At 50.8% G+C, this 11,517-nt stretch overlaps 1 protein-coding gene across 1 annotated transcript in view; it reads left to right on the top strand.

The window, feature by feature from the left end:
* LOC102753016 (chromosome unknown open reading frame, human C17orf53) overlaps nt 1–11,300 on the top strand; it is a 14,492-nt gene extending 3,192 nt beyond the window's left edge. Inside the window, exons 2-9 of the mRNA XM_015572569.1 lie at nt 1,673–2,821; nt 4,279–4,362; nt 5,328–5,468; nt 6,037–6,145; nt 6,281–6,366; nt 6,716–6,841; nt 8,209–8,326; nt 10,666–11,300. Of these exons, the coding sequence (XP_015428055.1) occupies nt 1,673–2,821; nt 4,279–4,362; nt 5,328–5,468; nt 6,037–6,145; nt 6,281–6,366; nt 6,716–6,841; nt 8,209–8,326; nt 10,666–10,757 (1,905 nt within the window). The 3' untranslated portion in view covers nt 10,758–11,300. The remainder of the gene's footprint in view (nt 1–1,672; nt 2,822–4,278; nt 4,363–5,327; nt 5,469–6,036; nt 6,146–6,280; nt 6,367–6,715; nt 6,842–8,208; nt 8,327–10,665) is intronic.
* Nucleotides 11,301–11,517: the final 217 nt, after the last annotated feature.

Raw genomic sequence — 11,517 nt, forward strand, 5'->3', positions numbered from 1 at the left:
AGTCAGAGGGTGAGGGTAGCTCAGTTGTTGGGGGAGAGGAGAGCCTGTTAGAGCAAGTCCCCTCCTCTTGCTTGGAAAAGAACAGCCCTTCAAAGCTTCATCAGCTATGTCCGACTCCATCTGCCCCAACGGCAGGTAAAAGACAGGCTGTATAGCCTCCGAGCTTAACACGGTCTAGACCAGGGGGTCCTCAAACTTTTTAAACGGAGGGCCAGTTCACTGTCCCTCAGACTGTTTGAGGGAGGGCCAGACTATAGTTAAAAAAAAAACTATGAACAAATTCCTATGCACACTGCACATAACTTATTTTGAAGTGAAAAAACAAAACGGGGACAAATACAACATTTGTATTTGCATGTGGCCCGCGGGCCGTAGTTTGAAGACCCCTGCCGTATGACATAGTGACAAGGGCACATATAGGTTCTAGTTGTGGTTCTGTGAAGTTACTTAACTTCTCTGAGTCTTAGTTTCTGCTTCCAAAAACCAGGAATAATAACAGTACCTATTCATAGGGCCAATGTGAGAATTCATTGAAAAAATTCTGGTAAAATATTTACATGGTACCTGACGCCTAGTGAGGTTTCAGATGTTAGATATGTTTATTATCACTTGGGGACTTGACTGTTATTTTTACAAATAATTCAAAACTTCCAGCTTTGTCAAGAAGATGTGTCCTTTTCTTTGTCTTTTAGCTTTAGAGATGTGTGATTACAGAAAAGGTGACTGTTAAATTGACCCTTTTGAGTCTTACCAGGTGATGGTAGGGCTGCTAGGCTGGTAGTGAAATTAAGAGTAAAGAACTCTGACAACTCAAGTTTCTGATCCATGACCAGATCTTTTCCCCTTCCCAAGGCAGATAATATCACATCTGAAAGTGAGGTCTTCCTGGGAAAAGATCCATCAACCCCCAAGGTCACCAGTCTTTTATGGCTACAATAATTCTAATGTTATTAATTTATTGTTAAATCCTAAGGCAGTGGTGTTGGAGTATGCTAATACACAAAGCAGGAAAAAACCTTTCTCTAGCCCAGACAATCCAGTGTGGCAGCAGGGGGTGGGGGCGGCGGGGACCTTCCTGTCAGTTAAATCAGTAGTTCTGACTCAAAAACACCCTCGGAACAGGTCTGTTGCTCTTGAAGATGTCAGTCTCACCTTGCTTCCCAACTGGAACCCATACTTAATTTAACTTGCCTGTAAAGCTATATTTACCTGCTGCCTATTAGGCCTCTCTGGCTTACTGAAGGCCGTGTGTGTGTGTGTGTGTGGTGGGGTAAGGACAAGCAGCATGACCAGCTGGACAAATCCCTATTTCACAGGCTGGATAGCAGAAAGCTAGACTCCTTGTGACCTTGGGGGATTTATTTGACTCGTTGGTGCCCTACTATATTTACTTCTCCTGCTGCTCCCCCAACTGCCACCACTGCCCACCCCCCACTTCCCAACGCCCACTCACGATTGACTAAAGCTACTTGAAGACTTAGCCTGTGAATGTTTCTGGTAGAAGCCTGGAGGTAAGGGCTCAAGGGCAAGATCAAGCGTGGTGGGAGACTCCACCATTGCCTTTCATGCTTTGGGTCTTGCTTTTGTGTAGCTGCACATATATACACACCACGTGCCTTAGCAGTAAAAGCAGAGCGTTTCTTGATTTCTCACTGTCTCTGCTTCTTTGTAGGATTTCTTGTCTGCTGTGGAAGATGCAGAGAACCAGTTTGCTGGCTCAGGGCCCGTGAATGCTGGGTGCCTCCGACCTGCCTCTTCCAGGCCGCAGGACACGGTGCAGGCACGGTCTTCGGGGCAGCCGCCATCATGCCCTACTGCTTCCTCAGAGGCTCTGGACCTACCAGCCCTGGGACTCCGCCTTCCTACCTCCGGCAGGGGTGCCGCTTCCACAGGAACAGCCCTCCTAAGGCCTGTCTCCACTTCCAGCAACTGGACTGGCAGTCAGAGAAGAGTGACACTGACAGAAGTGCTCAAAGAACCAGCAAGACCACAGTCCTCAGCCTCCCACCCCCTGCTTACCTTTGAGAGCAAGCAGCAGGTGATTGGTGGCTTCGAGGGACCTGAGCAAGATGAATTTGATAAGGTCCTGGCAAGCATGGAACTGGGAGGGCCTGGCATGGAGCTGGAACTTGGAGTTAACAGTGAGGCAACAGGAATCCTGCCCACCGGGCAGCAGGAAGACTCGGTATTGACTAAAAAGGCTCGGGTGGCTGCTCTGAGCAGATCTTGCCAAAAGGGCCCCATGCCTGCCACCCACATAACTGGTATCACATCAGCCCAGGGGCAGCCTCCAGATCCTGCCGTCTACTGTAGGACTCCACAGCCCCACTTGAGGACGGGTGCCATGGGTAACCTGCCTATCCCAACTGCCTCGACACTTCCCGCTCAGCAAACCCACTGGGAAGTCTGCCCCAAAGCTTCCCCAGTTCGAGGACCCCAGCCTCTCCAAGCTACTGGGAGGCCTGTTCAGAGCAGCCCTCAAAATCGTGTCCCCAGTCAGCCATTCCAATCTCCAAATGCCCACTTAAGTGGCAAACCTAATTTTCTACGAACTCCCAACTCGAGCTGTTCTACTCTCTCAAGGACCGGCTCTGGATTCTTCCCTCGGGGGCCCTTACAACCCCGAGCTCCACTGTCTTCAATTGAGTCTCCTGTCAGCACCCCCAAGGGTCCCCAAGCAGCTCTGCAGACACCCATAGTCACCAACCACCTGGTACAGCTGGTCACTGCAGCCAACCGGACACCCCAGCCGCCCACGCGCACTCCCACCCGAGCCCAAACACGCCGCTTCCCTGGCCCAGCAGGGATCCTGCCGCACCAAGTGAGTGACAGCTTCTCTCTGGCAGGAGCCAGAGCATCCAGGATGTTGGGGGAAGGAGAGCAAAGGAGAGAAGCAGAGTTGCAGCCCTGTCCAGTCCCAGAATATCTTCACTCCTGGGGGAGGGAGGGAAGGAAGGAAGGAAGGGGGGGGGCTTCAAATCTGTGGCAGAATCAAAAGAAGTGTGAAGGAAGAATTGAATGCTTGGAAAACCACACATGATAGGGGTGCTTAAGGCTCTGAGAACTTCACAGTTTTCTTTTTAAAAATATTTTTATTGATTTCAGAGAGGAAGGGAGAGGGAGAGATAGAAATATCAACAGTGAGAGAGAATCATTGATTGCCTCCTGCATGCTCCACACTACACTAGGGATCGAGCCCACAACCCCGCATATGCCCTGACCTGGAATTGAACTGTGACCTCCTGGTTCATAGGTCGGCCACTGAGCCACGCCAGCTGGGTGAGAACTTCACAGTTTGCATATGTTTGTTGAGTAACTGCTGTTTGCTACCACTGAGAAAGGAATATTCCCTCACTTACATTTGCTAAGTTGGGCAGTTTGCTTGGAACTCAGAATGCAGATTAAAATAGAAATGGTTCCTGTCCTGAGGAGCTGCTTCTAGGAGAAGAAAGAAATGCAAACAAACAATTATACACAAAATGCACAGTGTGAGTAGAGGTCATCTCTGGGTACTAACACTGGGTTCCTTGGGCCTTCTGAGTGGGCTTTGGATGGACAAGCAGGTCCGGTGTGTGTCAGAAGGCTGGGCTCGGGGACATCTCAGTGGGAAGACAGGAGGAGCATGTGCAAAGGTACAGAGGCATGAGAGCAGGATGCTCTCGGGGAGCCATGGGACAGTTCACTGTGACTGGCATGTGGGATCCACGTGGGGAAGCTGAGGCTGTGCTGAGAGCTTGGATTTCAGCAGTGGTGGGGGGACAGGACCCCTCAAACTAGTCTTGAATCAGCTCCTAGACCATTGGACTCTGGATCTGGTCTGGTCATGTAGGCGCACCCCTTGCCTATCGTTGTAAAGGTGTTGGAGACAGTTCCCACCTGTTAGTGTCTCTTTCCAGCACTTTAAGAGAAATCCAAGGAGGCCATATACATTCCTGAAGGCGGGAAGTCTGCAGGGAAGGATTAGGTCCCTGAGAAGGGAGTTGGGAAAAGCTGTCCTTTTGCATATCACTGGCCTCTCTATTCAGGTCATCGCCCCCTTCAGGAAGCTCTGGGTTTTGCTCCTGGGCCAGCTCCATCTTCCTCACATTCCCAAAACTATCCCCAAAGCATCTTTTTTGAGCTGCCAGTGGGGCTCCTGAGACTTCGTTAGGAGAGATGTAATATGTGTTCATTGTCCCTGAGAGTTTCCTGAGCTCATTATGTAACCCAGACAAGAAGCTCCACTTGTAGATAACAGCTGCTGCGCTTGCTCTCACCTCCTTCTCTCTCCCCGTGTAGTTCAGTGGGAAGAATCTGGAGGAGATCATGGTTTCCACGCCCCAGACTCCGACTCATGGTGCTCTGGCTAAATTCCGGACAGAGGTAACTAATTCTGTGCAAATGTCAACCTCTTGGGCATCATTTAAGAGTGAGGGACATCCCTGCATCTTTCAGGAGTTGAGAATCAGAGTTGATGCTGCGAGGCCTTCCCCTGGGGTCACACACGAAAGGGGAGTTGGGAGAGGCAGTTTGGGGAGGTGGCAATTTTAGTGGCATAAGGTGAAGCCTGTCCTGATGCCAACCGGGTGATAACCGATGCCATGAGCCAGCTTTCTTCCCCATCTAAGAGGAAAGGCCCAGCTAACGCCATCTTTTCTCGGGAGAAGCATGTAATAAGTATTAGGAAATTGTATCTCAGGAACACTTCCCAGGTTTCTGAGAATTAAGCTGAGAGGGATCTGCCTTCATCTTGCCTTTTGGTAGGTGAAACAGCCTCCCTCCTCCCTGGCATTTTGGCTGACCTGCCCTCAGACTTACTTTGCTTCTAATTCTCTATGGTAGTTTTTCTCTTTGCTGCAGCTCCACAGATCAACCAGCCCATTTCAGATCCAAAGCAGTAAATACTCATCTGAATCAAAGCATTTTTTGATGAAGAGGGCTAACTGTGAAAGCCAGAGGCCTCCCAAATAAAATATGACAGGTTTCAGAATGCTGAGGCACTCTGCAAGCCTATAAATGTATGTGGGGGTTCTCTAGCCCTGAGGCTTTTCCAGTCTGATACAAGAGACAGGCACGGATAGCCTTTTGCTTTGATATAATTAAAGTCAGGACCTGATTTAATATAAAAGAAAAGAAAGAGTGCCTTTGCTATTGCTTCTAAGTATGATATTATTGTGATAAAACAAGATTTCACATGCCATCATCTGACCTTAGAGAGAGACAACAGAAGACACTGTGGCCTCCACGCCAGGGAACTCCCTTTCTCTCCCCCCTCCATCCTGTCTCAACGGAGGTCTGTCGCAAGGTGGACCCATTCATGCAGCTCCCCCTCTGATTTGCGGTGCCAGATTGTTAGTAGTTCCCAGACATCCGTGGAAGAGGATTTCGGGCGAGGGCCCTGGCTGACCATGAAATCTGCTCTGGGCCTGGATGAGAGAGACCCCACCTGCTTCCTCTGTACCTACAGCATCGTCATGGTGCTGCGGAAGGTAAGGTCCTGGGTGCTGAGACCAAAAGGAGGACCTTTTTGTCTTTTTCACCAACCTGCCCTGCTCCACCTTACGAAGGGGCTTCTGTTTGCGCCCTCCTACCCGAGGCCTTTTTCTGAATGAAGTCCCTTCAGCTGTTATCTTTCATTCACCTTCCTTTCCACTGTCATCACAGCATTGGGCACGGGCAGAGGAGAGAGTGCGTTCGGGGCATGTCTCTGCACAGTCAGGCCCTGGATGGGGGAGTAAGCACACTGCTCCCCAGAGGTCAAGGGTCACATGCAGACACATGTTAGTGCATGTGCTAACATACCCTTGCCTGTGGCCTAACATGATAGAGCTCTACATAAATACACGGACACGAAAAAGGGAGGCGGGGAGAGAGGAAGGTCTGCCAGAGGGAGATGAAATGAGCCCTTTAAACTGCTGCTTTGCCCTCCACAAGGGAAGATCGTCACCACCCTGTATTCTGTCCCCTCCCCCGCCACCCTCCAGTTTGCCCTGGCACACTTGGGAATCTTACAACTGGGACGTGGCTGGCTCAGCAAATACCTCTCCTTGCAACCAGGCAGCCCTGAAGCAGCTTCCCAGGAACAAGGTGCCGAACATGGCAGTGATGATCAAGTCCCTGACTCGGAGCACGATGGACGCCAGCGCGGTTTTCAAGGACCCCACGGGTGAGGAGTTGGGTCCCGGGAGTGTCTCCATTTGTAGATGAGAAAATTGAAGTAGTGAGCAGCCCACTTCGCAGCCAGAGCCCAGCCAGTCTCTGCTGCCCTTGGTCCTGACACTGATGGGCCATGCCTTTGCAGGGGAGATGCAGGGCACGGTGCATCGGCTGCTGCTCGAGACCCGCCAGAATGAGCTGAAGCCCGGCTCCGTGCTGCTGCTAAAGCAGGTATGGGAGCTGCTCGCCACCTCCTGCCCTGGAGGAGCCCCGAGCTGTCTGTGTGGCTCTCTTCCCTCCCAGTACCTAGGCAAGGAGTTGTTGGACTGTGCTGACCCTGCCTTACTGGAGCTGAGTAAAGACACAACCCCATTCTTTGGGGGTGGATGGGATGGGGTTTGTGCTGTTGGGGGAGGAGGGTGTGGTAAGTGGTTCTACTCTGACATCAGGGCTGGGGCAGGATGATTTGTGTGATCCTCGTGCAAAGACTGAGAAGGGAGAAACGAGTGGGGACCAGGTGGCCATCTGGCAGCATCTAGTGCTTCATCAGGGCACTGACCTTCCTCTTCCTTGACTCCAGATTGGAGTGTTTTCTCCTTCGCTCCGAAACCACTACCTCAATGTGACGCCCAACAACCTGGTCCATATTTACAGCCCAGATTCTGGGGATGGGAACCTCCTCAGGTCATCTCAGCCCTTCCCCAAGGTAAGAAGAGCGGGTTGGAATGGGGACTGTAGAGCCACTTCCTGCCTGGGTCTTCTGATTTCGTCCCCTCCACCCTGAGCTGAAGAGATGCCTTTGGGGACAGGGCCATCCTTCCTGTCTCTGGTCCAGCTGCCCGCCAGATGGCACAGTAACACGGCCTAGAAGAAGAGCTGGCTTCTTAGTGATCCCTGAGAGACTTGAACATTGGAGAGGCCGGAGTCACTTGAGAACTGACAAGTTGAGGGTCCATGGGGGGAGGGGAGGTTGGCCTCAGTGAGTGACTGAGGGTCAGATCTACTGCAGGTGGCAGTGCAGAGAACAGTGAGCTACAAGCGGCCCGTCCGGTGAGCCAGCACTTGCTCTGCATCTTCCCTTTGCTGAGTGTGGGGATACCCACACAGAACTCAGGTGGGGACACCCCTTTGGGAACTGAGGGAGACTGGGCTTCCAGACGACTCTACTCCAGGCTGTGAGCAGAGCCCGGCCTTGACTTGGCACGGCATCTCCTCTGTGGCCACTCCCACCCTTCCTGGGATCCTGGGCTGGTGTCACGGCCTGGCCCAGGGTCAGGAGACCTGGGTCATGTCCCCACTCTGCTGGCAATTTGTAATGTGACCTTGGCAAGTCCTAGCTTCTCCCCTGCTGTTGCTTCATCTATAAAACGGGTGGGTTAGAATCAGTGGCTTCTAGTCAACTTACACCCTTAGTTCTAACTTGCAACTTCCATTTCCCTCTTTCTATTTAACCTTCCACCTCACTCCAAAAAAATCTTTATTTTTCTTTTAAATTTAAAGTCATCAATACTCACTGAAAAAAATTGAAATGGTACAGAATAAAGCAAAACATGAAATTTAACCTCTCTACTCCCATTCCCCAGAGCTAACCATGGTTAATGATTTAGTTACAAGTTTTAATTACCTGTCCATATATTAGCTAGTTTGGGGATTAACAGCTAATTCTTAATCCCAGGCTAACTCCTCAACGTATTTCTGAATGACCCCTTTACTTCCTGCTCCAGTTATATAGATTCCCTAAAATATCAGATAAAAATAGAATTAGGTTCAGGGCGCATGAGGCCATATTAAATTATTGACTATTAAAAATAAAATAGAATTAGGAAAGAAAATCAGCCAGAAAGGTTTTTTGTTTCTGTTTTGTGTTTTTAATTATCTGCTGTTTTGGATGTCTGGTGTTTCGGCCTGGGGACGGGTGATTGGCCCGGGCACGGGTGATTGGCCCTTGCCACAGTCCTTCGTCCCATCTTTCCTAAGCCCCCACCTATTCCTTTGAGGTGGTCTGTGTGGAGCTAGTACTAACCAGGGGGTTTCAGGGGCACGGGCATTGGTAACCAGATCCTGTGTTGCTAGGAGCCAGGTAGCTTCCATGGCAGCCTCCAGCATGAGACTGCAAAGCCTGGGGAAGACCTCAGAGCAGCACAGAACCCAGAGGCAGGGGCATTCCCGCAAGAAGTACCCCCGGAAGCAGGTAAGACAATCAGCCCGCCCGGGAACAGAGGAAATTCTATTCCTCTTGAATTGCTCCGCCAAATTCTTCTGGCTGCACCTTGTTCCTCCCATCAATCTTTGGACCTTATGGAATCTTACAGAAATCATATGGGTGCCCTCTCTGGCAAACCTGGAGGCCACAAAATAATTAACAGTGTGATAGGGGCCACATAGAGTAAGTAGAGTGTTGCCCACTAGCCACCCCCCGTTTCCAGGCCATGTACTGTTAGCCACAGGAGCAGGTGGAGCCCTGACCGGTTTGGCTCAGTGGATAGAGCATCGGCCTGCGGACTCAAGGGTCCCAGGTTCGATTCCAGTCAAGGGCATGTACCTTGGTTGCGGGCATATCCCCAGTGGAGAGTGTGCAGGAGGCAGCTGACCGTTGTTTCTCTCCCATCGATGTTTCTAACTCTCTATCCCCCTCCCTCCCTCTCTGTAAAAAATCAACAAAATATATTAAAAAAAAAAAAGGAGGAGGTGGACTGACACCATCCTTGTGCCGCCCTTGAGTCTTCTGTGGGCTGATGGCCAGACCACAGAGGCAGGTTTCCCATCCTGACCAAATTCACAGTAGACCAATGGATAAGCCGCAAAGCCCACTTAGTTATAGCCTATGAAAAAGTATTCCTTATACTGGAAACTTCTCTGGAAACTTGCACTCTGTCCTTGTAAGTAAGCTTGATGGCAGACCACACCGTCATCAGAAGGTTTCTGGGGTCATGGAATAAGAGTGAGGAGGTTGCCTGTAGAATATTGCAGCTGGTATCACATCTCCCCTGTACGGGCAGACCTGCCAAGCAGGCAGCTGCTAGTGGTGGCTGGACAAGCTCAGAGACACAAATACTAATTCTTACTCTGCTTCCCCGTTCCCTGACTATTCATTTCATTTAACATAGTGTTTCTTCAAATAGTGACTATTTGAGGGGCAACCTTTTTGTTATAATCAAATTCCAGTCCTGCTTCTCTGAGAACAATGCTGGTCACCTTAATTAAAGCGTAAGTGCCCCAAACTGACTCTGTCCTTCTAGCAGCAGTGTTCATTGTGTGCTCTGTGCCAGACTGGGTGCTGGGCTCTGCAGGTGTAGCTTCCAGTCTGACTTCCTCCTACGGCTGCCTGACCCCGTCCATGAAGCAGGAGCTTCTATTGAAACTGTGACTGTGGCATCAGATGGAGCCTAAGTATGCTCACCCCGAGCAAGCAGTTTGACCCTTTAAACCCTGTCCTTCAGTAAAGGGGATTATAACAGGAACTACCATGTGATGCCCTAGGAAGGGGTACTGTGAGGTGTGAATGAAGTGATGAGTGTAACATATGTGACCGGCACAGAGCAAGCACTAAGTGTTAGCTGCTATGACTAACCATCATAGGAGCAACAGCGATTATTGAGGTCAGCTCAGTTTCCAAATTCTCATTCACAATCACCCCACCTGAGGACTAGTCAAGAACAGTTACTTTTTTTTTTAATATATTTTTATTGATTTCAGAGAGGAAGGGAGAGGGAGAGAGAGATAGAAACATCAATGATGACAGAGAATCATTGATCGGCTGCCTCCTGCATGCCCCCTCCTGGGGATTGAGCCCACAACCCAGGCATGTGCCCTTAACCGGAATCGAACCTGGGACCCTTCAGTCCTCAGGCCGATGCTCCACCCACTAAGCCACACCAGCCAGGGCAGGAACAGTTACTTTTATTCCTACCTCCACAGAGGCCCTTTGGGGGACAGGATAATATCTCCCACTCTTCAGAAGAGAAGCCAGATGAATGGACTGTGTGATTCTGAACACATCTGGCTTTTCCCAGCCTTGTTCCTCCCTCTGTCCAGGAAGAGGGTTGCACCAGGAGACCTCGGAAGCCTTTCCGTTCAGACACTGTGCCTCTGGATGGAAATAGAGGAACCAGCCCTGGCTGGGTAACTCAGTTGGTTAGAGAGTCATCCTGATACGCCAAAGTTGCGGGTTCAGTCCCCAGTCAGCATATAAAGAATCAACCAATGAATGCGTAAATAAGTGAAACAACAAATCGATGTTTCTCTCTCTTTCTCTCTCCCTACCTCTCCTCTCTAAAATCAATCAGTAAATTTAAAATAAGGAACCACTGAGGCCCAAGGGGAGCCTTTTTCTCAGCAGGATGGGCTCCTGCCTCTTGTCATTTGTGAGTACGTGGGGAACAGAGGGAAGATGGAGGTCAGGTCAGACCTAGGCCTATTGGCCCAGACGCCACTGCCCAGGGAGAGCCACCTCCTAACTGTGCTGCCAGGTCCGGGCCCTCCTAAATGGCAAGAACCTTGGACTTGTCAATCTTCCCATCCCCCCTGCAGATGACCTGGACGGACTCCTGAGTGAGCTCCCTGAGGACTTCTTCTGTGGAACCGGCACATGGGACCCCCCGAAGGCAGGGCACCCACCATGAGCAGGCAGCCTCTGAGCGTCAGGCAAGGCTCTGGTGTCTGATCATGCCCAAGGGGAGGAAGATCAGCATGATCAGAGATCGGCAAAGCTCGGGACTTCTGTGGTTGCTCCCACCTGGATGCCTTCCCCGAGAACACCCTTGTCCCTTGGAATCTGCACTGTCGTCACTTTGGGTCTTCGTGGGCATACCAGAACTCGGCCCAAGACTGGCTCTCCTGCCCTGCTGTCTGCCAGGCCCTGGGCGCATCGTTGTGCTCCTGCCAACAGGGAAGGTGTGTCGCCCTCCCACCTCATCTTGACTTTGCAGGACGTTGGATCTGGTTGGTCCCTTTACTCCTTAGTCCCTGTACAGCTGAGGAGCGGGGAGGAGCCACACCACAGCCGTGGCGCTCTGTCCCTGTGGACAGGGGAGGAGCACTCAGACTTCCCTCTGCTTTGTCTCTGGAGGCCTGTAGCTGCCCAGCTTACCTGTGTCCGAGGTTCACAGGTGCGGGGCAAGGGGCGTGGCTGTGGTATCTTGTTCTGAAATAAAGCAGCTGCCTGTGTCACCCGCCTCTCTCCTTCCTCACTGCTCCTTGCCCTGTTCACTCTGCCAGTGGTGCTCTGACCAAGCAGAGCTAGGCTACTCGTTTTCTCTCTCTTTTTTAAATAAACTTTTTCTTTTAGACAGTTTTAGATTTATAGAATCATTGCAAAGATATTACAGGGAGTTCCCATAATACCCCACACCCAGTTTCTCGTCTTATTATCCTCAGATATTA

The sequence above is a fragment of the Myotis davidii genome, unplaced genomic scaffold (assembly GCF_000327345.1).
Source record: "Myotis davidii unplaced genomic scaffold, ASM32734v1 scaffold109, whole genome shotgun sequence".
NCBI classification, from domain to species: domain Eukaryota; kingdom Metazoa; phylum Chordata; class Mammalia; order Chiroptera; family Vespertilionidae; genus Myotis; species Myotis davidii.